This window comes from Penicillium digitatum, chromosome 4 (genome assembly GCF_016767815.1).
Source record: "Penicillium digitatum chromosome 4, complete sequence".
Lineage (NCBI taxonomy): Eukaryota > Fungi > Ascomycota > Eurotiomycetes > Eurotiales > Aspergillaceae > Penicillium > Penicillium digitatum.
In genome coordinates, this window is record NC_089387.1 from 518,983 (window position 1) to 544,486 (window position 25,504).

Consider the following 25,504-nt stretch of genomic DNA (forward strand, 5'->3'; position numbering starts at 1 on the left):
TCGTGCTAGATGATTGAAAGAAACTTCCAGTACAGGGGTCTTGACAATAAGCAACATTATTCAAATGTAGAAATAGATATGCAGGCAGTCCAGGCTTTCTTATAAACAATGATCATCTGTCAGGAGGGAACTTGAATGACACTCACAAGCATCGATAAACGTGCTCGGTCCAGGCAGCAATGTCGGGAAGTCCTAGCGGCTCAAATCCGCACTCTCTAGTTACGATAAGAACTGGAGTAGTATTAGGGGCTTCGTAAGATAGGAGAAGTAGCTTGGTTTCTAGGAATCTGAATTCTCCGAGATACCTAGAAGTGCAGGCTCTAGCTTTACGAAAATTCGTCCATGGCTTCTATAGAATAGACTAACTTATATATAGAGGTGTAAGTCTAAACCCCTACTCCCTATAAACTGTATAACGAAATTTATTAGAAATATAAGTACCGAGTAGATCTTTAAGAACTAGAAAAAGTTTAGCTCTATTCTCTACCTAACTATAATTTCTCACCCTCACGTTGTAAAAGGTTATGCCTGGGCGCACTCCCTTCCGCTCGGCCAAAAGACCATCATATCAGAGCTCTTGCTCTGACATGCCCAGGACCAACATATACAGTAGCGCACGTAGTTTATCTGTGATCCACGTAGCAAAAGCGGCAAACCACTTGGCCTAGTTCTTGAAAACCTAGGACCCTGTAAGAGTATACAGTATTTAAGTGTAAGGCCTATTAACCGGTAAAGATACAACGTTGAGAGAGGAGAAGCCAAGACTAATTCTTGCCAGAATTAAGAAGGACCTGGGGGTTCCTAGACTATAAGGAAAATTATCAATACGCTCGGTAATCGATTATAAAACGAACCCCACTCGGTTCGATCCTATAGTTAGTCTGATACGACATTGATCAGTTGATCCCTGTACATACCATATCTGTCAGGGTGCGGGCTGGCAGGACGGTATGATAGGAGAGGACTGGTAGGAACAGGTCGTAACAGATCAGATTCCCATTGACAGGCACGGGCAGGGGCAGGCTAATATACAAGACGTAGCTCGAAGAGCTACAACAGGATCTAGAACTGAAGTTCAGATAAACAGGTCAGAGATCACGTGCCGTGATCTTCCTCTAACTAAGCATCACGGTTCGCACCGTGACAATATCCGTTACAAAACTATGCCTATTCTAGGTAAGCTTTCTCTATTAAAGAACAGCTTCGTTTAAGACTAAGAAGCCCACTAAGCTCGCTAAATACCGCTATTGACTAGGTTTCAAAGCTATGCTCGATCATTAAATAAAACCACCGCTCTTCTTAAGAGAGAAGTTGATGATTTCAGCGCTGTAAATAAGAAGCAGAAGCAAAAGCGTACTAGATCCCGAAAGCAGATACTAGCCGAAGTAGGCCTTAGTGTATAAGAAGCTTCTCGATTAAGTATTGAGCCGGTGGGAGCAGTTAGAGAGCGCCTCCCTCGGGCGAAGCAGCCCTTCGTTAGCTTTGCACCCAGTTGTACGGGCCCCCCAATTATTTTGTGGGTGTAAGAATTCAGGACATAGAATTGCTAAAGGCCCAGAGAGAGGGTGACACTCTACGAGAATTAATTTAATGGAGTTATGGTGGTGATAAGATGAATTTGAATGTAGTGCACGAAATTTGGTGGATCACTCGTTAATGAAATACGCGAGTTAAAGCCCTACATGGATTCTAGGGATCAGTTTCGCTTGGAAAGATGTAATACGCAACTTACATATCGGACTGATATTTGGTGATGGCAAATTTGCTTCAGATTGAAACCAATAAATGTACTTGATCCAGCTAGTACATACAGCATTAACTCCCCATGAAATGCACATTCCCAGGGCATGCTATATGATGCCTTGGGATCCACCAAATCCCAACTCCTTTGAACTCCTTCTAACCGCAAATCGCAAATCGAACAGAAAAATCCATCCTTTGCCTCAAGACTACCAGCATCTTAAGGCCCGGATCCGATGTTCAATGAACATTGTAGGTGTCAAGTGCTTGCTGGACATCACGCAGACTGTTCTTGTCACCGTATGCGTCCATCAGCTGTTGATTTCGCACCAGGCGTTCCTGTTCTTCCAGCATAGATAGTTCCCGACGTGACTTGACTGCGACATAGTAGTTATAGATGCCAAACCCTGCACGTGACAGAATCAGTACAATCCTTACCACATTGTTGTGGGAAGACTACGCGGAGATTAAACATACCGAGACCAATTGTAGCTACTAGAGGAAGCAGTCTAATGCAAACAGAGTTAGTTTATCAACCAAAAAAGTAGGGGCGGCACAACTTACAGCCGCACATTCCGGGGCTTGGCGCTAGGGGTTGGGGGGTTTCTGTATGGTTTTTTGGCATCTGGGAGAGTAAATTGAGACATCACGCTGTGCATGTGTGTTGGCTAGTGACCGTGGAGAGTGTAGTTTGAGTAAATCGGAGGTTTGGAATGGAAAAGTAAAAAAAATAGTGAAGAAGTTAAGAAGTAGTAACTAGAAAAAGCGAAATGCGGGGAATCGTGACGTGAAAGGTCCGAGGATCGCTTCCGAGGATCGCTCCCGAGGTCTTATATCTGAGGCAGTGATCAGGCCACATTCATCCGGCATCATACAATTGCGTGGTGTTGTCCAATTTTTTAGCGTGTTACATTGAGATCATAATTGAATCACCGTGTCGCGCTTGATCCACATTAGGAAAAGATCAAAACCTCGTCGTCATAATCTCTAATTAATTTTCAACGGTTAACTTCCAAAAAATGCATTGATTTCCCAGAGGCATAATTAATATGAGACCTGAGATTTGAGACCTGAAATTTGACCATGCAAGCGCCTTAATTGCCGTTGTTCTGCGGCGCAGGGGTTGCTGGACCCTCCGGGGTCACATAAGCCTGGCATAATTGGTCAGCGCAGTCTTTAAAAAATTAGCCCACACGTCACACCTACTTTAGTCATTCCACCATCGACCACAAAGTCCGTTCCATTCACGAAGCTGCTCTCATCGCTGGCCAGGAAAACCACTGCGTGAGCCTGCTCGATGGGTTCACCAAACCGGCCAGTGGGGAAGTGCACCTCCCGACGGAGCCGCTTGGCCTTGTCATCACCCAGCCAGTCTTGTAAAAGAGGAGTGCTACACCGGCATGAGCTAGTGTCCAGGCAAATAAAATTGGAAAAACTTACTTCAGGGGTGCGGGGCACAGAGCGTTGAAACGGAATCCCTCACGGGCGTGAACGATGGCCAATTCCCGAGTCATCGCCAAGACCGCACCCTTGCTCGCCGTATACGCGAGCTGAGGAGTAGCAGCGCCGACCAAGGCGACCACACTAGCTGTGTTGATAATACTGCCCCGGGACTTCTTGTGACGACGAAGACTGAGGACGGCGTGCTTGCTGCCGAACCAGACACCCTTGACATTGATATTGTGTGTGAGGTCCCAGATCTTCTCGGGGGTATCGATGGCATCTGCATCGTTGGCGTGCATGATTCCGGCATTGTTGAAGATCACGTCAGTGCCTCCCCAGCTGTCCTGGTACTCAACCATTGCCTGGACATCCGACTCTTTGGACACGTCACATCGGATAGACTCGACTCGAGGAGCGGAGGGAACTACTTCCTTCACTTTAGCCAATGCCTTTTCAAGGGCGGGCTCAGAGACGTCGGCCATCAGGACATTGGCACCCTCGCGGGCGAAGAGAATACTGGTTTCGAGACCGATGCCACTAGCCAATTCCGAGATCGGTTAGAACTTTTGCGACGGTGCTGTACTTTTTGGGAATAAATCAATAGACATACCCGCCTGCACCTGTGATGATGGCATTCTTGCCTTGGAGACGTCCTTGGGGAGTAGTGGCAGCCATTATGACCTTATCTTGAAGCTCTGTTTGTACAAATGGAATCTAGGTTAGCAATGACTCAACCGCAACAATCACAATACCATGATACATTCATGAGAAAACGGTAGAGAAGAGGAGACTCACCTAAACCGAGAAAAATCGAGTCAACAAAAGGGTTGCTAATGTCCAAGTGTGTTGCACCGAAGGTATTACGCGGGGCAGTCTTGGGGCGTGGATCCCATTAAATAAGCGGTGACGTGGGCCAGAAGCGGTAAAGCGTCGCCGATATCTCGCTGATAAGCTTCCAAGATGTCCAGGTGCGTTGGCCACTTGCCCGGAATCCCTGGACTTGATTTAGTTGATTTAGTTGATTTGCCTGATTTGCCTGGCCCGAAACGTGACTCTTATCGTTCTATTCCCTCTTTATCTTCCCCTCACCCCCATTCTCGCTACAAGAGTTTGGATTCCCAAACTCCTAATCTCACTCTTTGGCCCCGATCCATCATGTCGAGCCCCGCGGACCTCGAGGTCACAGCCGAGAATGTTGCTGAGATCCTCCAGAATGACACAAAAGTCAAGGTGGCAGGAGTGGATGTGGATGGCATTCTGCGTGGCAAACTCATGAAGAAAGACAAGTTCTTATCTATCATCACCGAGGGTTTCGGCTTCTGCTCTGTCATCTTCGGCTGGGATCAACACGATGCGACGTACTATAAGGAGCTGGCCATCAGCAACAAGGAGAATGGATATCGCGATCTTGTCGCAGTCCCAGATTTACGCAGTTTCCGTCGCATTCCATGGGAAAACAATGTGCCCTTTTTCCTCATCAGCTTCTTGGATCCAGAAACCAGGAAGCCGGTGTGCGCCTGCCCGCGAGGATTGATAAAGACTGCGGCCGCTAAAGTCGAGGCGGCAGGGTATCGGGCGATGGCAGGAGGTATGTCCGATCGAAGACCAGGGCATGTGGGATTTAATGACTGATCAGGCTGATTTCTCTTCAGCCGAATACGAATTCTACCAATTTCGCACGCCAGGCAATCACTCCACCCCCGAGCAAGGCGCATCTGCAACGGCGGCCTTTCTCCAGTCGAATCCAGTCGAATCGTTGCCATCTGTCACAGACGGCATGTTTGGTTATTCAATCACTCGGCCTCTCCATAACCAAGATTACTACTATGGCATCTTCGACGCCTGCGAGCAGTTCCGATGCGATATTGAAGGGTGGCATACTGAAAGTGGACCAGGAGTCTATGAAGCTGTCAGTGGCATACGAGTGAATGGATCACATTGAGAATTGGGGCTGAACATCGTGATAGGCATTGCAATTTGGCGAAGCGAAAGACATGGCTGACAAGGCCGGGTTATTCAAGTGAGAGCGTTCTTTTGCCAGTGGTTCGGGTTGTTCTTTCATGATGGGTCATCGCTAACCAGGACGCTCGCATAGATACGTCGTAAAAGCATTCGGAATTAAGCATGGCATCACCCCATGCTTCATGGCGAAACCCCGACAAGGCCTACCAGGAAACAGCGGGCACATGCACATCTCGCTCGTCACAGCCGACGGAAAGAATGCCTTCATTCGCGATGCTCCGGATCCATCCCCCCTCTACCCTGATATCACTCATCTGTCCGACTTGGGTCGACATTTTCTCGCTGGCCTTCTCGTCGGCCTGCCCGATATCATGCCAATTTTGGCACCGACGATCAACTCCTACAAACGCCTGGTGGAGAACTTTTGGGCACCGGTCACTGTTTCTTGGGGACTAGAACACCGGGCCGCGTCAATCCGTCTGATCACCCCACCGACAGCTAGTCCGAAAGCGACTCGTTTCGAGGTGCGCGTGCCAGGTGCAGATACCAATGCGCATCTTGTCTTAGCGGCGATACTGGCATTGGGATGGCGCGGAGTCGAGAAGAAGCTCGAGATCCCGTTGCCGCCTCTTGCCCGTGGCGAGGACATGGGCGGTGCTAGTGATAAGGGTGTGCGTCTGGCCAAATCCTTGAAGGAGGCTATTGTTACATTTACACGGCCGGAGAGTGTCGCACGGGAAGTCTTTGGCGACTCATTCGTCGACCACTTTGCCGGAACTCGGGAACACGAGGTGCGCTTGTGGGAAGAGGCCGTCACTGATTGGTATGTTGTATTATCAACTGCGATATTCTTTTGGATGCTGACTTGACCTGTTCACAGGGAGATGAGGCGGTACATCGAGACCGTGTAAATTCTTTCTTGTTCAGCTTGAGGTTCCGATTTACAGAGAGGCGCAGGATCCGGAAGGCATTGGGTGAAGAATTGTACATAGTTGCACTGGCCTAGAGATGGGATTGTAAGGGCGTGCGAGGGCACAACAGTAGCAGGGATACTACCCTGTATATATACCAAATAACGTTCGCTCTTAAATACGACGTCATCGAAATACTCGCGTTCGGATGAATGTACACGATTTCGCTCCCGAGCAACATCTGCGATCACATGCCGATGAACACCATGTGACGCAGAAAACCTCCGGGACAACTCGGTCCGGATATGACTCTTGAGAACCCTACGAGATATGGATGATCAGAGTCAGCCGCGGCTGATTGGAGTTTCCGGTGCATACGGAGAGTATTTTTACGGCCACCTTCGGGTGAAGCAGGGGAGGTGAAAGATGGGATGAAAGATGCTCATGGTTTGGGACATTAGATTCAGGAATTGGTCATTATCGTTCTTAAACAAGGAGCCATATAACTGTCAGATTCCCTCCCCCAAGACTGAAATTAAGAGCCTGATAAAGACTCGGTGTGCGGCATATGCCGTTGCAAGTGAGATTGAGGGTGCCGAACATCAACCAAGATAAGCTTAAAAGGACGGGGAGCGGGGAATGTCGGCCGAGAGGAAGAGTTTCCCGTGGGAAACTCCTGAAGTCAACAGGTTCAACATGGGAAAAAATGTGAATCAAGGGCAACAAGGGCAACGTTAAAGAGACACGGTCAAATGGGGGTTCGGCTTATCGCTGCGGGTCCAGAACAACCGCGGTAACTTCTGTGACTCTGACGTATTTGATATCCTCGGGCAGATGGGCTATAGAAACAATATTAGGATTCGCTTTCCTCTGTTCTCTAATTTCTACAAATTATATTTGATACTGCTTCTGTACATGGAATACCCATAGTTTTCTATTCTATTCCATACCTCTACATCTTCTATACCCTCACAGATATCATGTCTCTTATCGACACACAGCTCAAGGATGTCGCTATCCTGGGCACCATTAACAATGATGCTCGCAAGATTCTAACCAAAGAGGCGTGTGCCTTTTTGGCTCTGTTGCACCGCACCTTTAACCCCACCCGCAAAGCTCTTCTCCAGCGCCGTATCGATCGCCAGGCCGAGATCGATAAGGGCCACCTTCTCGACTTCCTCCCCCAGACTAAGCACATCCGTGAGAATGATGCTTGGAAGGGTGCTCCTCCTGCTCCAGGTCTCGTAGACCGTCGTGTCGAGATCACTGGTCCAACCGACCGGAAGATGGTGGTGAACGCGCTGAACTCTGATGTCTGGACTTATATGGCTGATTTCGAGGATTCGAGCGCCCCGACTTGGGACAACATGGTGAACGGCCAGGTTAACCTGTACGATGCTATTCGCCGGCAGATCGATTTCAAGCAGGGTGATAAGGAGTACAAGTTGCGAACTGACCGCACCTTGCCCACTCTGATTGCTCGTGCTCGGGGCTGGCACTTGGAGGAGAAACACTTCACCGTGAACGGCGAAGCCATCTCCGGCGGTCTGTTTGATTTCGGTCTGTACTTCTTCCACAACGCCAAGGAGCTGGTCGCCCGCGGTGCCGGTCCTTACTTCTACCTCCCCAAGATGGAGTCACACTTGGAGGCTCGTCTCTGGAACGACGTCTTCAACCTGTCCCAGGATTACATTGGTCTGCCTCGTGGAACCATCCGTGGAACCGTTCTGATTGAGACCATCACCGCCGCATTTGAGATGGACGAGATTATCTACGAGCTCCGCGATCACAGCTCCGGTCTCAACTGCGGCCGCTGGGATTACATCTTCTCCTTCATCAAGAAGTTCCGCAACCACCCCACCTTCGTCCTCCCCGATCGTTCCGATGTAACCATGACCGTGCCTTTCATGGATTCCTACGTGAAGCTCCTCATCAAGACCTGCCACCGGCGTGGCGTTCACGCCATGGGTGGTATGGCCGCACAGATCCCCATCAAGAACGACCCCGCCGCCAACGACAAGGCCATGGAGAGTGTTCGTGCCGACAAGCTGCGCGAGGTGCGCGCCGGCCACGATGGCACCTGGGTTGCCCACCCTGCACTGGCCTCGATCGCCTCTGACATCTTCAACAAGTACATGCCTACTCCCAACCAGCTGTTCGTCCGCCGCGAGGAAGTGAACATTACCGCTACCGACCTCCTCAACACCCACGTCCCCGGCAAGATCACCGAGGAAGGCATCCGCAAGAACCTGAACATCGGTCTCAGCTATATGGAAGGCTGGCTCCGCGGCGTCGGCTGTGTGCCCATCAACTTCCTCATGGAGGACGCCGCTACAGCCGAGGTTTCCCGCAGCCAGCTTTGGCAGTGGACCCGACATAACGTCACCACCGCCGAGGGCAAGCGCGTGGATAAGGAGTTTGCGCTACGTCTGCTGCAGGAGCAGGCTGATGGTTTGGCGGCTAAGGCTGGCTCGGGAAATAAATACCAGCTTGCTGCTCAGTACTTTGCTGGCCAGGTTACTGGTGAGGATTACGCAGATTTCTTGACCAGCTTGCTGTACAATGAGATCTCCTCTGCTGGTAGTGCTGCTAAACTTTGAGCGTGGCAGTGATTTTTTATGATGATGAATACCCTTTGATTCTTTTGCCTGGCCTTGACTTGAATATGACCTGAACTACCATCTGCAGTTAGCATCGTTGTATTTAAAACTTTTAATCGTTCGATAATCTTCTTATCGGTGTAGGGCTGGATAATCTGTGGTTTAATATGCACCCTGTGAGTGGAAATAGCGTCAATGAGAGGTGTGAATTTCTTCGGTCTTGGGTATCAATCACCGTCCCTCGAATCTTCAGCCTCTCTGTCGGCATCTGATGCAGCTATAAGTGAAACCCCTCTGGATTTTTGAAAATCGCGGATAGGATATCCTATGACTTGCCAGAAGAGAAGTTTTTGGAACTCGATTCGCAATTTCGCGACGATGTAAAATACCTTTGGGTCTCTTAAGATGCTCAATCGGGCATTTATTGATCACCTAAAATCTACCTGGGCTTTGCTTCCAACAAGCCAATACCACAGATCATCTATTCTATATACTCCCTCTGAAAATTCACCTTCATTTCTCTATTGAATTTAACGTTGAGTATTTAAACATCCCAACCATCTCAAAGGCCAGCGTGCCGGCCAATAAAGTACTTAACTGTCTACATATCTTCTCTGTCTATAAATCGCTGAATGGTCATAGAATGTGTTCATTAAGGAGTGATATAGGCGAAATCGCCAAACGAATACACAACCAGCATTAGAAGCATTAAACTTTATCCCCCCGTCTTTCTCAGGGGCTGACACCCAAAAATTAAACTGTACAATGCAAATGCGAAGCTCCAGGCTCAAGCACTTTAGATGTATTCCCAAGCAACAGCGGTGGTAGTGTCGACAGGAACAGCCAGAGCATCGAAGCCAAGGCAGTCCTGGACCTTACCAGAGGGAACAGTAGCATTCTTCAGAGCAGCGAAGACCTGCCACCGGGGGGTAGCAGCGCCCCGACGGGAACGGCGGTAGCTCGTGGTACTGTTGGCACTGGTGGTACTATTGGTCGTCGGGCAAGCCATGAAGCCATGTGCACCCCGGCCCTTGAAGTTCCAGTGGCCGAAAGAGGTGCCAGGAGTGTACTCGAAGGGACCATTGGAGGAACCGGCCGGCTCGTAGGCGGAGTGGGGAGAGGTGAAGCGCAGAGCACCCTTGTTATCGACGTAGATGGCTTGGCCACCGGGGACCTCGACGTTCTGGATGTCACGTTAGAAAATGTGAATAGTGGCACGATACAAGGACCAGTATTACTAACCAAGAAGTGACCATCGGTAATGATGGTCTGGTTGGTATCGGGAATTCCGGGGATAGGAGAGTAGGTATGGGCGTTCCCACCGAGCCAGAAGTAGGTACCACCGGCATTGAGAGGCAGCAGGTGGATGGGAGAAGCCGAACGAGCAGAGAGAACGCCGAAGGCAGCGTCAGAGCTGTTGGACTGCTTGGAGCCGGAAACGGCAGCCACCAGAGGGGCGAGAGCGAGAAGGGCAGAGAACTTCATGATGAGGGAGAAAAGAGATACTTGATACTGAGAGAGATTTATCTACGAAGAAAGAGATTCGAGGGAACCCATCACGGTCATATATAAGATGGACAGAGAAAGGGACGTGCTTAGGCAACTCCACAAATGGATCCCTCTGACGAATGTTGAGATCGACATTTAAATCCGGTAGAGCCGAATGGAAAGGAAGAGGCAATCTCCTATCATTCCTTTAAACACGATATGGAGAGAGAGAGAGAGAGAGTGTGTGTGTGTGCAAGGAGTATAGGTAGCCGTGAGACCCAAAATGGGAAGAAAACCGAGTTGGGTAGTAGTGAGATATTAGCACAACAGCGCGATAGAATGTTTCTGTCCACTTTTTAGTCCATTAATGAATTTGCATTCAATAATTCAATCGGTAGGATCCACTGAACATCCGACTGAATGGGCCTGTTTCGGTTACGCCGCTGTACATATTGTTCATGTCCAACAGACAAGCAGATCGAATGAGTAGATATCCCAGTGTGTTGAAAACACACACTCTGAAGATCCTTTAAAGAAAACCCCAAAGACCTGTTTCAGAGACGCGATGAACGTTCAACAACTAATGATCGACATTTATCGGACGTCCGACAGATTTTGCCTAAGAATAACAAGGCGCCAACCTCTTAGATGCGCTCTATGAGGATCCACGATATCCACACTGTCTCAGTGACCTTGACATCATTGCCTAGTGCCTTTGGGCATGATCTGTTGGGAGCACCTTGTGGGCTGTAATATATTTTTAAGATGGAAGTTCTCGAATTTCTCTTAATCTGCTCCGGAGATGAAATATACACCCCAAGGTCGAAAGACTGACAATCAATTCGACGCCACCAACGTTAATATTTCTTATGTTGTATGCGTACGGAGTTCTCCATGCATCGATTTCCACACGGAGTACTGGGCTAGTTTTCTACCGAGACAGAATTAATATAGCCATCCGCTAGAACCTACTAGCATTGCCACCGTCTTGCCACAAATTGTACTTGTCTCACCTGTGAATGTGGGGTCGATAGTCTAGAACATGTTGTAGGACAATATCAAGGTATCTTATTCTGTAAAGTACAGGGGTTGTAGATGTTGGACGAAGTACTTTTGTAGCGAAATGATAACAGAAGATAGGATTGGATAATCTTCCAATCTAACAATCGACGATGTTTCCTGACCGGGAACACTTTGGAGGTGATGTGTGATGTGATGTCAGGTGACCCACCTTTTTCGTCCCGACGCGTTGGCGATTAGGACATAAAAAAACTATCGACATGTTTTGTCCGTGATTGATTTCAGAGAGACTGCAAGATTATGGGTATCCAAGACTGAATGGTTTCCCCACGTGCCAAGGTCGGAGCCTCGCGCTCGGCCAAATCCTCCAACCCCACGCATCGCGGCTATACGTCACTGCAGAATCCAACGATCGAACACTCAACCTCAGAGAGCAATCGGGAACAAAAGGATGAATTGGATACTCCTTCAAGTGGAGATGAATGCTCTGAGCAGGTTTATACAAAACTTCTACCTTTAAAACACGATAAGGCGCGAGATCCACGACCCTCGGATTCCAAAGCAAATGACCGGATTCTGACTTCCATCAATGTCCCCGATGACGAGCGTGATATTTCAAAGCACATTAACAAGCTTCTCGAGGTGGATCACACTGCGCTGTCGGACTCACTCGCCACAGATTTGGAGGAGGGATACTCGGGCAGAGACTATCTGGTTCTTAGTGATCGAGATAGTGACGACCATGGCATCCCACCGGACAAGGGCTGGTTGCTAAAAGACAAAGAGAACGAATATGAGAAGAAAGGCATGGACTGGAGGTCACTGTTCCGTCTGCATTCGTGGTGGAATATTGTCGGCGCGTTGACAATCGCCCTTCTGGTAGTCTGGCTTTCGATCAAGGGACTACCCTGGTCCTCTGCCGGAGCTGCCTTTGATGAATATGTAGGCCTTTTTTTTTTAAAATTAATCCTTCGAACATCTAGAAATCAGCCACTCATACATCACAGCAAGCGGTTCCCTGGTACCCTACTCCCCTTGGCGGAACGAGTGAACAATGGAAGGAAAGTTATATCAAGGCCCAACACATGGTCAAAGAAATGACTCTTGCCGAAAAAGTGAACGTCACAACCGGAACAGGATGGCAAATGGGACTCTGTGTTGGAAATACTGGTAGGCCCTTGGTATCTCCTCAGTACGATGGTTATGCAAACACTGACGCGAACTATGTGGTCTAGGACCTGCTGAACACGTCAAATTCCCTTCTCTTTGCCTACAAGACGGCCCACTTGGACTCCGATTCGTGCAAAACATTACAGCCTTCCCCGCAGGAATCACCACGGGTGCGACATGGAACCGTGAGCTTATGCAGAAGAGGGGCTATGCTCTTGGAAAGGAAGCGCGGCTGAAAGGCGTGAACATCATTCTCGGTCCATCCATGGGGCCGCTCGGCATGATGCCTGCTGGTGGTCGTAATTGGGAGGCATTTGGTTCAGATCCGGTTTTGCAAGGCGTGGCTGCGGCAGAGACCATTCGCGGTATCCAGCGGAACGGGGTCATGGCGACGGCGAAACATTTTATTGGGAATGAACAAGAACACTTCCGCCAGTCGTTTGAATGGGGTACTCCAACTGCACTCTCGTCGAATATTGATGATCGTGCCCTGCACGAGGTCTTTGCCTGGCCCTTCGCGGAGAGTGTACGTGCCGACGTGGCTAGTGTCATGTGCTCCTACCAAATGGTCAACAACAGCTATGCTTGCGAGAATAGTAAGCTCATTAATGGTATTCTGAAAGATGAGCTCGGCTTTCAGGGATTCGTGCAGTCGGACTGGCTGGCTCAGCGCTCAGGCGTTCACAGCGCCATTGGAGGCCTTGATATGAGCATGCCCGGTGATGGCCTCCATTGGGTCGACGGTGTCCCGCTCTGGGGAAGTGAACTGACCCGTGCAGCGTTGAACACGTCTGTTCCCATGGAGCGTTTGAACGATATGGTCACTCGTATCGTGGCCGCCTGGTACCATTTCCAACAGGACTCTTGGGAACCCCCATCACCCGAGGGGGATGGCGGTCCGAACTTCTCCTCCTGGACGAAAGAGCGAGTCGGACACTTACACGAAGGCTCACCGGATAATGACGCAACAGGCGTGGTCAACAAATTTGTCGACGCACAAGGAACCGGCGAGCACGCTCATTCCATCGTTGCTCGCCGTATCGCCGCAGAAGGCACTGTGCTTTTGAAAAATGTCAACAATACACTTCCACTCTTGCGTACACAGTCCGCATCCGATGGCAAATACCGGGTCGGTGTATACGGTGAAGACGCTGGTCCCGGCCAAGGACCGAACGCTTGCGCTGACCGAGGATGTAATCAAGGCACCTTGGCCTCTGGTTGGGGTAGCGGGGCTGTAGACTTCCCTTACTTGATCAGTCCGTGGGAAGCACTGCAAAATGCGTGGCCGAAAGACTCTGTGGATGTGAAGGCTTACTTGACGAACAACGTTGCACCTCAAGACCTCGGAGCGCAGGACCTCTGTTTGGTTTTTGTCAACGCAGATGGAGGCGAAGGATTTATCCGCAGTGACGGCATTGACGCAGACAGAAATGACCTCTTTCTGCAAAAGAACGGCACTCAGTTGGTAGAAGCGGCGGCCAAACACTGCGGCGGTGGCCAAGGGAGAACCGTGGTGATTGTACACTCCATTGGTCCTGTTGTAATGGAGTCTTGGATTAACCTTCCTGGTGTGCACGCTGTACTGTATGCAAATCTACCGGGGCAAGAAAGCGGGAATGCATTAAAGGACGTTCTGTTTGGAGATGTCGATGCCAGTGGACGACTACCATATACCATCGGACGAAGCCTACAAGACTACGGCCCAGGGGCGCAAGTCCTGTATAAGCACACAGACCCATCCGTTCCACAGGTCAATCTTGACCAGGGCCTGTACGTTGATTACCGCTATTTCGACAAGTTCAACATCACTCCCCGATTCGAGTTCGGCTTCGGTCTGTCCTACACAACCTTCGACTATACTGCACTGAGCATAGAAAAACTGCAGAAGAAGTCCCAATGGCCTTCCAAACGGCCCAAAAACGAAGCCGACCCTCCCACATACGATGACAAACAGAGTGACCCTACTAGCAGTTTATTCCCCCCCGGTTTCCGTGCACTCCGCAAATATATCTATCCATACCTCGGGACCTTGGACGGAACCGAACCCGGCCCATACCCATACCCGGAAGGATACAAGAAACAGCAGAAACCATCCGCCGCAGGTGGCGGGCTGGGCGGGAATCCCTCCCTATACGAGGCTATGCTCGAGCTCACCATTCAAGTGACAAACACCGGCACACGCACAGGACAAGATGTGATCCAGGTCTATGTCTCCTTCCCAGAAGATGTCGCCGAGCACCGTGGACTGGGCTGGTCGCGCCAGTCGATTGAGTTCCCTGAGCGGGTCCTGCGGAATTTTTCCAAAGTCCTCCTGGAACCGGGTGAGACCAGAAATGTCAAGATGACACTGACTCGGAAGGACCTCAGCTTTTGGAGTGTTCGCGCGCAGAACTGGGTGTTGCCTACTGAAGGTAAATTCCGTATCTGGGCTGGGCGTAGTTCTAGGGATCTACCACTCGTGGTCGAGTTTTGATTCTTTGCAGGGACTTGGAATACTGTTGTACGTATCGACATCGCTCGGGTTATGGTGCTGGAGGTCTCCTCTAGATGCCACCATTTGAGGCAGGATTCGCGATTTCCTCTGTGTCTAGGCGATTAAAGAAAGTAACGAAGTAGCTGGAACAAATGGACCGTGGTAAATGATTATTCTAACGAGCAGGGCCATGTAGGGCTTGCAAAGTGCAACGAAGTCAAATAACGTATAAACTTTTGCTTTTGCTTTGACATGGTAGATGCACTAAGGTATCTATCGGAAACATGCACAATACTGGCGAAAACGGCATTTAACAAAATCTATACCGAAAAAAAAGAGAACAGAACGCCGAAACACCGTCTATCAGAACCAATGCAGACCCAAAACATTAACATGGTGCTCATGATGCGAGGATATAGTCGAAATCATTCGCTCCGCGATTACGAATCATATTGTTGGAGCACGTGGAAGCACGTCTATTCGTCGTCGGAGTCCACGGGCTTGGGGGTACCCTTGGGGGAGTTCAACTGGAAATTAAGTTAGTATACTGTGAAAAGTAAAGACATGAACATGAGAAACTCACCCATTCAATGTAGCGCAGACGACGGCGGGTCTCACGCTCCTTCTGCTGAGCACGGGTCATCTTCTTCTTCTTCTTGGCGCGGAACTTGAGGTCGCCTTCATCGCCAGAGTTAACGGCAGAAGGGGCGGCACTGGTAGCGGCCGAGCCAGTAGCGGGGGTGCCAGGGCCGGAAGGTGAGTTGGTAGCGCTGTCCTCGAAGCGGTCGAGACTGACGGCGTTGTTGGTACGGCTGACAACACGACCGTCCGCAATGTGCAGTTGCTCAGGGCAGAGAGCGCCCACGAACTCCTCGTTGTGAGAGATCATGACAACACCACCCTTGAAGTCACGGATGGCAACAGCGAGACCACCGAGCGAGTCACGATCCAAGAAGTTGGTCGGCTCGTCCAGGACCAGCAGATGGGGGTTGTTCCACATGGCACCAGCAAGCACGACCTTGACCTTCTGACCACCGGAAAGACCAGAGATCTCGTTGTGGTTGGCGATCTCGGGGTCCATACCGATGTCCTCGAAGTGCTTGGTGATGGTCTTGGGGTCGAGAACACGGAAGCCCAGACCTTCACGGGAAGCCTCGTGATCGTCGAACTCCTGAACCAGCTTGAAGAAACCGAGCTCGAGCAGAGTCTCACGCGAGATCATGGTGTTGTACTTGGGGAGAAGGCCAACCCACTTGACCTCATACTGGAAGGACTTCTTCCACTTTTGACGACCAATCAAGGTCTCGATGCGACGGGCACCGCGGCCGTCACCCAGGTCAACTGGCTTCTCCAGCTGGATCTTGTCCTCCTCAGTAAGAATACGGGTCTGTTTCATGAACACTTCACGATCGTCACCGTTGGCGTAACGCCACTGGAGATACTGGCTGGGAGTCTTCTCCAAATGCATCTCCACGTGCTCCAGAGCGTGCTGCTTGATGTAACCGATACGCAAGTTGGGGTGCTTCTCGACCTTTCCGGTCTGAGGAATGGTCTCACCAGTCAGAATCTTGATGAAAGTAGACTTGCCAGCACCGTTTCCACCAATGATAGCGACACGGGAGGAGAGGGTAAGCGACAGCGAGGCATCGTGCAGCGAGGGTCGGGGAGCGCCCGGATAGGTGTATGAGACGTTGCTCATGCGCATAATGGCACGAGTCATAGACTTGATACCGGACAAGATTCCGGGGGGAGGGAACTTGAACTGCACATTGGATGCGGACAGAGTGTAGTAACTCTTGCCCTCGGGCTTCTGCCGGACGAATTCAGCAAGGTTACCCTTGTAGCAGACAAGCTTCTTGCCCTCGTAGTGGTAGATATCAGTGCAGACTTCATCAAGGAAGCCAGAGTCGTGACTGACGATCAGACTGGTGATCTCAGTGTGCGACTTAAGGTACTCCTGCAGCCACTTGACGTTTGCCACATCCAAGTGGTTAGTAGGTTCGTCCAGCAGGAGCACATCAGCCTTTTGGAGCATAGCACGGGCCAAAGCCAGCTTCATCTTCCAACCACCGGACAGCGAGCCCACGGGCTGGGACTGGCGGCCCTCGGGGCCATCAGTGAAGCCGAACTCGAGGAGAACTTCGCGAATGTGGTCCTCGCCCTGAGCAACAATCTTGGGGTCCTTGGCAACGTACTCAAAGATCGTCAGGTTGGCATCTTCACCCTGGTTGTGCTCCACGAAGCAAGTGCGGACCACGTCCTGGGGCGGGAAGCCTTCCAGCTTCTCATTGGCGATACTGCGCATCAGCGTAGACTTGCCCGCACCATTGCGACCGCAGAGACCGTATCGGTGGCCCTTGAGGAGACGCAGGTTGGTGTGGGACAGCAAGAGCATGCCTCCATAAGCGAGAGAGAAGTCGGCGTTGACAATCTCAATGTCATTGGGGTCTTCTGGGATGGGCTTGCCGAACTTGATCTCATCCTCCGCAATGTAGTGAGACTGGACAGCAGTGGCAACAGCCTCTGTGTTGCCATCCGCAAGCAGACCGCGGAGGTATGGATCAATGCGGCCAGGGATACGGTCGTGCATGCGGCAGTTGACATCCTCGCGGACCATACCGGCAATGAAATTCTTGGCCAACTCCTGCAGCTTGGAGTCACCAAAGCCACCCAGACCACCGTGCTCCTGAATCTTTACATTCAGCACGGCCAGGACGTCCTCGGGGGTCGTCTTGGAGATGGAACCAGAAGCAAGATGACTGTCTCCCATGGCGGTCTCGATAACATCGAGAGCACGAGTGGCGAGTTCACGGACCTCGGGCAGGGAGGCAGTCTCCTTAACCGACTTCACACCGGGCTGGAGCTTGGGAAGGAAAGTACGAGCCTCGGCGGGATCGTGGACCAGCTTGGTCAAGTTCTCCACAACGACCACGGTCTGACGAAGGGTTTCTTGGGGAGTGGCCGGGGTATTGAGGGATCGGGCGAGCAGAGGGGTGAGCATGGCCAACACGGGGGATGTGACGATGGCAACGAAGGTGGTCTGAGACAAAGCGTGGATCGCCTTCTGGAGAGTCTGAGCAGAGGGGTTCTCCATGGTCTTGATCAGAAGGGGAATGCGGGGGGCAACGTCGTCGTTGGACAGAAGGGTGGTGAGGGCAGTCATGGTCTTGCAAGACTGCTTGCTCACTTCGCTCTTTAAATCGTGCATGCCGGACTCAACGATGGGGATAAGCTCCTTCAGAGTCTTGCCCATAGCATCGCGCAACAAGTCCTTCTGGCGTTCCTCCTCCTTGTTACCCTTGCCCAACTGTGCCTTGACCGCCATCTTTTCGATAAGCGAATAGGCGCCGACAAATCCTTGCCACTTACCAGAGCCCTTGGCCAGGTAGCGCTCGAGGGCAGGGATCAGACCGTTGACCATGGCCTCGGGACTGAGGCATCCGAAGAGCGCATCGATGGCATACTGGGCAGCATCACGCACAACGGCACCCTTGTCGGACAGGGCGTCCAGAGCAATGTCAAAGATGCCTCCGTCGTGCAAAAGGAAAACGGCTTCACTGAGAGGAAACTCTCGGGGGAAGCGCTCGAACAAAGCACCAATGATGAGCATGGCACTCTCGCGCTTGGCACCATTCTTCTTATCGGCGGCAGCCTTGCGTACATCAGCGAGAACATTGTAGTTCAGTAGGCCGGCACAGCCAGCACCCTGCATGAGCAGGTTAGTCAAGGCATATGCGCCATCAAGGGACTTCTGCGAGGTGTCGGATGTGAAGATGGTGTTCAGGAGGGAGGAAATCTCCTCGGATGTGGGGGGCACGCCGGAGGGCCCCTTTGCGACGATGGTCGGCATGTTGGGAGTCTCAGAAGGGGAGACAGTGTGTGGCATTTTCTAGAGAACCAAAGAGTCGAGGATCGAGAGTCGATATCAAAGAGATCGAAAAAACGACAGAGAAATGAAGCCCTTGGTAAGAGAGGGGCAATTCGACCCAACGGAAGATTAAGAAACTGTCCACAGCGCAAGTCGCGCACACAAACAGAAGAGATAGGATCGGGTTGAATCGTAGAGTAATTACAAGACGATTCTTAAAAACCCAGAAGACCCGAAACACAACAAAAAAAGAAACACAAAGAGGGGAGAGTGGTCTAAAAAGAAGTTTAAAACAATCTTCGCCATCGTCGATTGCTGACCGACCGGCGACCGAATTTTTTTTTTTGCTTACTCATCCAATCAGCGGGCCAGGCGGCGCCATGAGACAAAAAGGAGTCTAACCGGATATGTCTGGTATGATCAGTGACATCGCCGCCATGGTGCCTGAAAACCTAGGTTTTTTTTCATGCCTGAGGCAGAATATGACATTAACTAGTTAGTACATTCTGCCTGAGGCGTTCAATTTCCACGTCACCACAATCACCCGTAGACCAATGATTTGGCGGGTAAATGGATAACATCTTCTTTACCCTGTCCCAGGTCAACTTCACAGGAACAAAGTCCCCTTAGGATTATCCCCATCGATCCGAATTGCAGGTCCGATGCCAGCCTTCAATAAGCATGTTAGTAGATGTTGATGTTGTTTACTGGGAATGCCGACAACAATGGTTCCTACGACTACTCTGCAGGCTACGGTGAACTGTCAAATAACTGATGATACCCCTCTTTATTTCATCCCTGTCCAAGCTTGGAACATCCAAGTGAGCTGATCTCGGCCGCATGGCCCCGGGCCTCGGTAGCCGCCCCCCCTTGTGCCCCGCGTCCAACCGACCTGCATTCGGAGAAGTCGATCTGTCAGATTCTAATTTTCCCTTCTTTTATACTTCTTGTCTTAAAGTCCACAAGATTCACTCAATTGCTGTTTGTTCAGCTTGATCTTTTCTCATCCTCTTTGGTCCCCGCAATTTAATTCCGCCCCCGCAAAATCCACCCCGGATTCCATAGCATCAACAACACAAAATGGCTCTCAGCTGGAGATCGGCTCGTCATGTCTTTAAGCTTACCCAGGTGAGTTTGAATCTTAAATCTTTTGGCGTTATAACTTCTCTGACTCTTCTTAGACAGCACGACCTGCTCTCTCAGCGCGTCACTATGCGACTGTCGAGCCCGACCTAAAGACCACCTTGAAGGAGGTTATCCCGGCTAAGCGGGAGCTCCTGAAAAAGGTCAAGGCCCAGAGTGAGGATGTGGTCAGCGATGTGAAGGTTGGAAGTGTCATTGGTGGTATGCGTGGTCTCAAGGCCATGCTCTGGGAGGGCTCCGTCCTCGACGCAGATGAGGGAATCCGCTTTCACGGCAAGACAATCAAAGACTGCCAGAAGGAACTGCCCAAAGGCATCACTGGCACAGAAATGCTACCCGAGGCCATGTTCTGGCTGTTACTGACTGGTCAGGTGCCCTCCACAGGGCAGGTTCGTACCCTTTCGCGCGAGTTAGCCGAGAAGTCCGAACTTCCCTCCTATATTCTCGACCTAATCAAGACTTTCCCCGCCTCAATGCACCCTATGACTCAGTTGTCAATTGCCGTAGCAGCCCTCAACACCGAATCCAAGTTCGCCAAGGCCTACGAGAATGGCATCAATAAGGCGGACTACTGGGAGCCCACCTTTGATGACAGCATCTCCCTTCTTGCCAAGATTCCTCGTGTGGCGGCACTTGTATTCCGCCCTACTGAAATTGATGACGTCGGTGCCCAGAAGCTCGACGCCACTCAGGATTGGTCACACAACTTCGCAGAGCTACTGGGCAAGGGTGGCTCCGAGCATGCTGACTTCCATGACCTCCTCCGTCTGTACCTAGCTCTGCACGGCGATCACGAAGGCGGCAATGTGTCAGCCCATGCAACCCATCTTGTTGGAAGCGCTCTGAGTGATCCATTCCTGAGTTACAGCGCTGGTCTCATGGGCCTGGCTGGTCCACTCCACGGCCTGGCTGCCCAGGAGGTTCTCCGCTGGGTGAATGCCATGCAGGAAAAGATTGGAACCAACTTCACCGACGAAGATGTTCGCACCTATCTCTGGGATACTCTGAAGTCGGGCCGTGTGGTTCCTGGATATGGTCATGGCGTTTTACGTAAACCCGACCCTCGTTTCGAGGCTCTGATGGACTTTGCGGCCAACCGCCCGGATGTTCTTGCCAATCCGGTCTTCCAGTTGGTCAAGAAGAACTCGGAGATTGCTCCTGGTGTTCTTATGGAGCACGGAAAGGTATGTCCACTAGCAACCTAACATCACAAAGCCCTTCCTCAACTAATGGCCTTTTAACTTTTGTCCAGACCAAGAACCCATACCCCAACGTTGATGCCGCCAGCGGCGTCCTTTTCCATCACTTTGGCTTCCAACAGCCACTATACTACACTGTCGCGTTCGGCGTGAGCCGTGCTCTTGGTCCCCTGACCCAGCTGATCTGGGACCGTGTTCTTGGCATGCCTATTGAGCGCCCCAAGAGCATCAACCTCTTAGGCCTGCTCAAGAAATGATGCCCCTTTATTTGTCTGATCCAAAACACACCTCTTGAGCCTTGACGGTTCAAATGATGAATCTGATGTGAAGCGAGCTTTCCTGCTTTTTGATTTCTGTCCCGGCTTTGCCTGAAGAAGCTGCGTTGACTTTCGATATCCTCGCTATCTCGTTTGATTTGCCAGAATTGCATCCATAGACTGTTTTCAAGTTTCCGTTTGCGAAAGTCTGATCAATCAGATTTTAATTCGGAGCCGGCCGATTTACGCGACCCTCTGCAAGGTTTTCAACACTTCCAGACCGCTGTCACCCATGTCAGGTTCTATGACAATTTTTTTTAGACATTCATAGTCTCTGTAACTTGGATTGTACCATGATCTCCCTGCCATCCACCTGGGAGTTTTGCTGAAGGGACCGTTGTCAGGAAATCTCCACTCCCATGAACCGGAAAGAAGTGTAATGTGCAGGAGACGGCAGCGGTTATAGCCATGCCCAGCAAGAAACAGACGCAGCGCAAGAATACGTGCCCGCAAGAAAATGTGCCAGGAAGATAAGAATGCCGACTGGTATAGGCAACACCCAAGTCAGGAAGGCTTACCATGTCCACAAGATAACCAATCTCCATGTTGCTACTATACAAAGATCAACCTAGGTCCACCTAGTTAGACTAACCGCAATTATTGCGCGTCAATTCACATCATCTGTGAAACGACAGATGCTAATGCTGCCTGACTAGTGTTTACTGTGAGATTCTCGTGAATGATGGAGATCTTGTAGGTCGAGCTTACCCGAGTCTTGATCATGGTTCCACGACATTCATGGATTGAACAATTCTTTTTTTAAAAAAAAGGAGAGAAGGGACGCCATACGTACATGGAGTGCTCACTACTATGTTGTAGTGTACATTATCCGCTGGCAGATAGGGATAGTTGGTCTGCAGTTTCAATCATGACACTAGAACCTAGCTGACTAGGGAAATAGAAAGTAGAATCAAACTGGTGCGTGGAGATCACGCTGCGCACACTATGTGCATCTGGGTTATACATCGCCATCGTGGACTCTTTTAATGGGAAAGTTCATCAAACAACACACTGTTCCCGTCACTGCGTCGCAGATGTGGCCAAATCTGGCGATGGTGATTATGGGTTCCATGGTTCTTCCTCAAACATACATCCAAGGATCCATGGATGCGCTTCTTGTCCCACCCTGAGTCTCTGCCTAATCGGGAAATTGAAAATTAAGTTTATGGCACATACGACGATTCGACCCGCGACTATAACCGTGCCAAGCGCCCAACTACCCATCCTACTTGTTGCTGTTCTGGGGATAAAGGGCAACTAGGTTGACTTGATTCACGCCCTGTGATAAGTAGAAATGAGCATATTGGCAGGCTTGGTCTTGGATATCTCTGGTCGAATTTTGGGTTTCTCGTAAGCCCGGCTTTATTGGGATATGTGTTCACGGTCTGCAGCAGGAAGATAATAATATGACAGTCTTAGCATAGAAATGAGGGGGTCCCGGTGAGCACGCCAACCTCGGCACAAATTGATCTCCGCCCTCTCGGCTATTCGCCAGAAAGGGACTATTAGACCGTTTAGCCAGTGATAAGCTCGAATTGGTTGGTCAAATCGGCGGGGTTGCCCCACGAACCCAATCCGGGGGACGCTAATAATCCTGGCCTCGTCATTTGACCTTTGCCGCTAACTGTCCGTGAGGGTCAAACAGGTCATATTTACAAGGAGAGAGATCAAGATGACTCTGCTGTTGCCGTTCTGGATTGGGGCGCGGGCGCATACTACAGGATCAGGAATTGTTAGTTGTTAGTTGTATGTTTTTTTTTTTTTTTCTCAAATGCACTATCGTCCCTTAATTTCATGCATTGGCGACCGCTCTGAAATTGATCGCTCCATATTGTAGTTGAACTGCCGACTGTTGTAGGGACATTCGAGGGCGAGGCAACTCGGAAAACAAGGCATCCCTGCATTTCGTTTCATTTAACTACAATATAGAAAGATCCTAAAATAAAAATGAATTTCATATTTCTCTCAGTAGACATATCTGATTTCGCGTTGGGGGAATCGCCGATTCAACCACCCGTAGTATAGTCTCAAAGCAACACATACAACAGAAGCAAGCAGAAGAAGCGCTGCGTTAGTCCAATGGCCCGTTGGAAAGCCTCTCTTGGCTTGATCGGACTTGTAGATCCAGACACCGACGATTTGCCCAGGCGCCCCAAAGGAAATGTTCATCGCAATAGCCAACCCAATTCCAGCGGTTGAGCGGAGATTGGAAGATAGCCAGCCTAAGAGTGGTGGAATGCATGAGAATGCACCAGAGGTGGCTATAATTAAGCATCCGTAGCGGTGCTAGGGGGGGGAGCTCACATTAGTATCTATTCGTTCACGCATACAATGTTATGCGTAGACCAGAAGACTACTCACCAAATATGCGTCCGCAGGGAGAACCGCGGAAGCCAAAAAGCCTATGGCACCAATCAACGAGAAGATAGCAGAGTGCACACCGCGACTGTATCCTTGGATTAGCGATGCCAGTTGCCCATGACTTCAGGGAGGATCTAAGGGGAGACAAACGCATTGAAGTAGTCTGCAGACCATGAGACTGCAAGAGTTACCACATAGGCAACGGCATATGGAGGAACCGTCATTAATTGAGCCTGTAGACTTTCATAACCCAAGCCGGCGGTGATGGTTGGGGTGAAGAGTGACAGACTAGAGAATGGCACAGAGATAGAAAAATATACCTACCATTGTCAGTCAACACATGAATAGAGCTGTTTGCCCCAAGGCACTTTCCACATACCAGATAGTGGGCATAAAGCCGCCATTCTGTCAACACTGCCTTGGCGTCACTCCAGGTCATTGCTTTTGCCGTACCCTGGCCTCCTTCCACGGCGAGTCGCTGCTTTGCTAGTGCCTTGTCCTCTGATGTTAAGAAACCGCAAGTCTCCGGGTAATCTGGGAGAAGGAACCAAACAAAAATTGCAGATGCGCACGACGGTGCACCTTCAATGATGAAGAGCCACCTCCAGGCAGAAAGGCCTTTTACACCATTCATATGGCCGACTCCGTATGCAATGGCTCCTCCAAATGCACCAGCCAAAGTGGCAGAGGCCAAGATTAACGCGACTCTCAATGACCGCTCTGACACTTTGTACCAGAAGGTAAGATAGAACACTAGACCAGGAAATAGGCCAGCTTCAATCGCCCCGAGGAGAAAACGAACTCCTGCGACTTGGGCAAAGTTATGGGCACCTCCAAGGCCCATGGTGATTGCACCCCAAGAAAACATGAGAAAAGCTATCCAGCGCTATATATTACAATCAGCATAACAGCTTGTACATTTGGATGAGATAGTAACTGACACTTGGTTTCAACTTCTTGAGAAAATAGTTGGAAGGAACCTCAAAGAGGCCGTAGGCAATCAAGAAGACCATCAAAGTTATTCTAATTTTAGTCAGTATTACCACAAAACATGAGAATTTCCATCTCCTCACATATATTGGTGTTCTGTCATATTCGTCTCTTCAAGCAAATCATTGCCTGTCCCGGAGTTTAGGGTCTTTGCATTTCCTGTATCGATCCACTTGTTAGCCCTGGTGCTAGCTAAGCAGCATAAAAGATTTAACTCATACCAACGTTGGAACGGTCGAGATAACAAAGCAGATAAATCCCTGCACATAAAGGTAGAATTCGAAGATCTTGCTTGCGAATGAGGCGCTTTTCTTGTTCGACATCGACCTCGATCTCCCCTGAGGAAGGACTTTCCTTCTACGCTCACGATTAGTTGTTAGATGGCACCATCAGGGGCAAGCATGTGGTGCATACGCTGGTCCCTACCTCCACATCTTCCACCATATCCGTTTGACTCTTGTGGTTCTCTTGCATCGCTACGGTGTGTTGAGAGATTTGAGGCAGTAATTTCAGGACCGCAGGAATCTGGGGTAGCCAAAATCCGGGGAAAGAAGTTTCAAGATATACATTCCCAACCGTAGCCCTATTGTTCTTTCGGAGTAGGAGGCCGCCTCCGATGGCTAAACGCCTGTAGGCGACTCAGACGCTACCAGAGTCCCGAGCCCCACAAAGTGCGGGGGAGAATTGCGACATCGGATGTACACCCGTCGGGTCCTCGCGTCCGCCCTCCGATGCCTATCTTTCCACCCTACCCCAGCAGAAGAGAGTCCTAGAAAATATGCAGGCCTGCGATCGATGTCGGAGGCGAAAATCCGGATG

The 25,504-nt window shown here is 50.4% G+C and overlaps 9 protein-coding genes across 9 annotated transcripts; 4 read left to right on the forward strand and 5 right to left on the reverse strand.

The window, feature by feature from the left end:
• Positions 1-1,653: 1,653 nt before the first annotated feature.
• On the reverse strand, positions 1,654-2,387 carry Pdw03_0169 (Glucose/ribitol dehydrogenase; the record flags this gene model as incomplete). The annotated part of the gene is made up of 5 exons (XM_014681886.2): positions 1,654-1,678; positions 1,733-1,740; positions 1,990-2,147; positions 2,218-2,249; positions 2,305-2,387. The coding sequence occupies 5 exons, from the start codon at positions 2,385-2,387 to the stop codon at positions 1,654-1,656; spliced, it is 306 nt and encodes a 101-aa protein (XP_014537372.2).
• Positions 2,388-2,834: 447 nt separating this feature from the next.
• On the reverse strand, positions 2,835-4,278 carry Pdw03_0170 (Short-chain dehydrogenase/reductase family protein, putative; the record flags this gene model as incomplete). The annotated part of the gene is made up of 6 exons (XM_014681887.2): positions 2,835-2,891; positions 2,947-3,130; positions 3,181-3,720; positions 3,794-3,878; positions 3,979-4,057; positions 4,273-4,278. 6 exons carry the CDS (start codon positions 4,276-4,278, stop codon positions 2,835-2,837), a joined length of 951 nt encoding a protein of 316 aa, XP_014537373.2.
• A 60-nt stretch (positions 4,279-4,338) lies between these two features.
• On the forward strand, positions 4,339-6,056 carry Pdw03_0171 (Glutamine synthetase, putative; the record flags this gene model as incomplete). The annotated part of the gene is made up of 5 exons (XM_014681888.1): positions 4,339-4,771; positions 4,836-5,092; positions 5,151-5,203; positions 5,279-5,968; positions 6,026-6,056. The coding sequence occupies 5 exons, from the start codon at positions 4,339-4,341 to the stop codon at positions 6,054-6,056; spliced, it is 1,464 nt and encodes a 487-aa protein (XP_014537374.1).
• Positions 6,057-7,036: 980 nt separating this feature from the next.
• On the forward strand, positions 7,037-8,656 carry Pdw03_0172 (Malate synthase; the record flags this gene model as incomplete). The annotated part of the gene is made up of 1 exon (XM_014681889.1): positions 7,037-8,656. One exon carries the CDS (start codon positions 7,037-7,039, stop codon positions 8,654-8,656), a length of 1,620 nt encoding a protein of 539 aa, XP_014537375.1.
• A 796-nt stretch (positions 8,657-9,452) lies between these two features.
• Positions 9,453-10,141, reverse strand: Pdw03_0173 (IgE binding protein, putative; the record flags this gene model as incomplete). The annotated part of the gene is made up of 2 exons (XM_014681890.1): positions 9,453-9,839; positions 9,899-10,141. The coding sequence occupies 2 exons, from the start codon at positions 10,139-10,141 to the stop codon at positions 9,453-9,455; spliced, it is 630 nt and encodes a 209-aa protein (XP_014537376.1).
• A 1,341-nt stretch (positions 10,142-11,482) lies between these two features.
• Pdw03_0174 (putative beta-glucosidase E) lies at positions 11,483-14,807 on the forward strand (the record flags this gene model as incomplete). The annotated part of the gene is made up of 3 exons (XM_014681891.1): positions 11,483-12,106; positions 12,172-12,334; positions 12,400-14,807. The coding sequence occupies 3 exons, from the start codon at positions 11,483-11,485 to the stop codon at positions 14,805-14,807; spliced, it is 3,195 nt and encodes a 1,064-aa protein (XP_014537377.1).
• Positions 14,808-15,283: 476 nt separating this feature from the next.
• Pdw03_0175 (mRNA-nucleus export ATPase (Elf1), putative) lies at positions 15,284-18,657 on the reverse strand (the record flags this gene model as incomplete). Its single annotated transcript, XM_066099527.1, has 2 exons — positions 15,284-15,334; positions 15,391-18,657. The coding sequence occupies 2 exons, from the start codon at positions 18,655-18,657 to the stop codon at positions 15,284-15,286; spliced, it is 3,318 nt and encodes a 1,105-aa protein (XP_065957254.1).
• A 1,098-nt stretch (positions 18,658-19,755) lies between these two features.
• Positions 19,756-21,274, forward strand: Pdw03_0176 (Citrate synthase; the record flags this gene model as incomplete). Its single annotated transcript, XM_014681892.1, has 3 exons — positions 19,756-19,803; positions 19,857-21,002; positions 21,071-21,274. 3 exons carry the CDS (start codon positions 19,756-19,758, stop codon positions 21,272-21,274), a joined length of 1,398 nt encoding a protein of 465 aa, XP_014537378.1.
• A 2,025-nt stretch (positions 21,275-23,299) lies between these two features.
• Pdw03_0177 (Major facilitator superfamily) lies at positions 23,300-25,159 on the reverse strand (the record flags this gene model as incomplete). Its single annotated transcript, XM_014681893.2, has 8 exons — positions 23,300-23,620; positions 23,696-23,780; positions 23,846-24,015; positions 24,075-24,581; positions 24,637-24,718; positions 24,769-24,844; positions 24,907-25,042; positions 25,100-25,159. The coding sequence occupies 8 exons, from the start codon at positions 25,157-25,159 to the stop codon at positions 23,300-23,302; spliced, it is 1,437 nt and encodes a 478-aa protein (XP_014537379.2).
• Between the last annotated feature and the right edge of the window lie 345 nt (positions 25,160-25,504).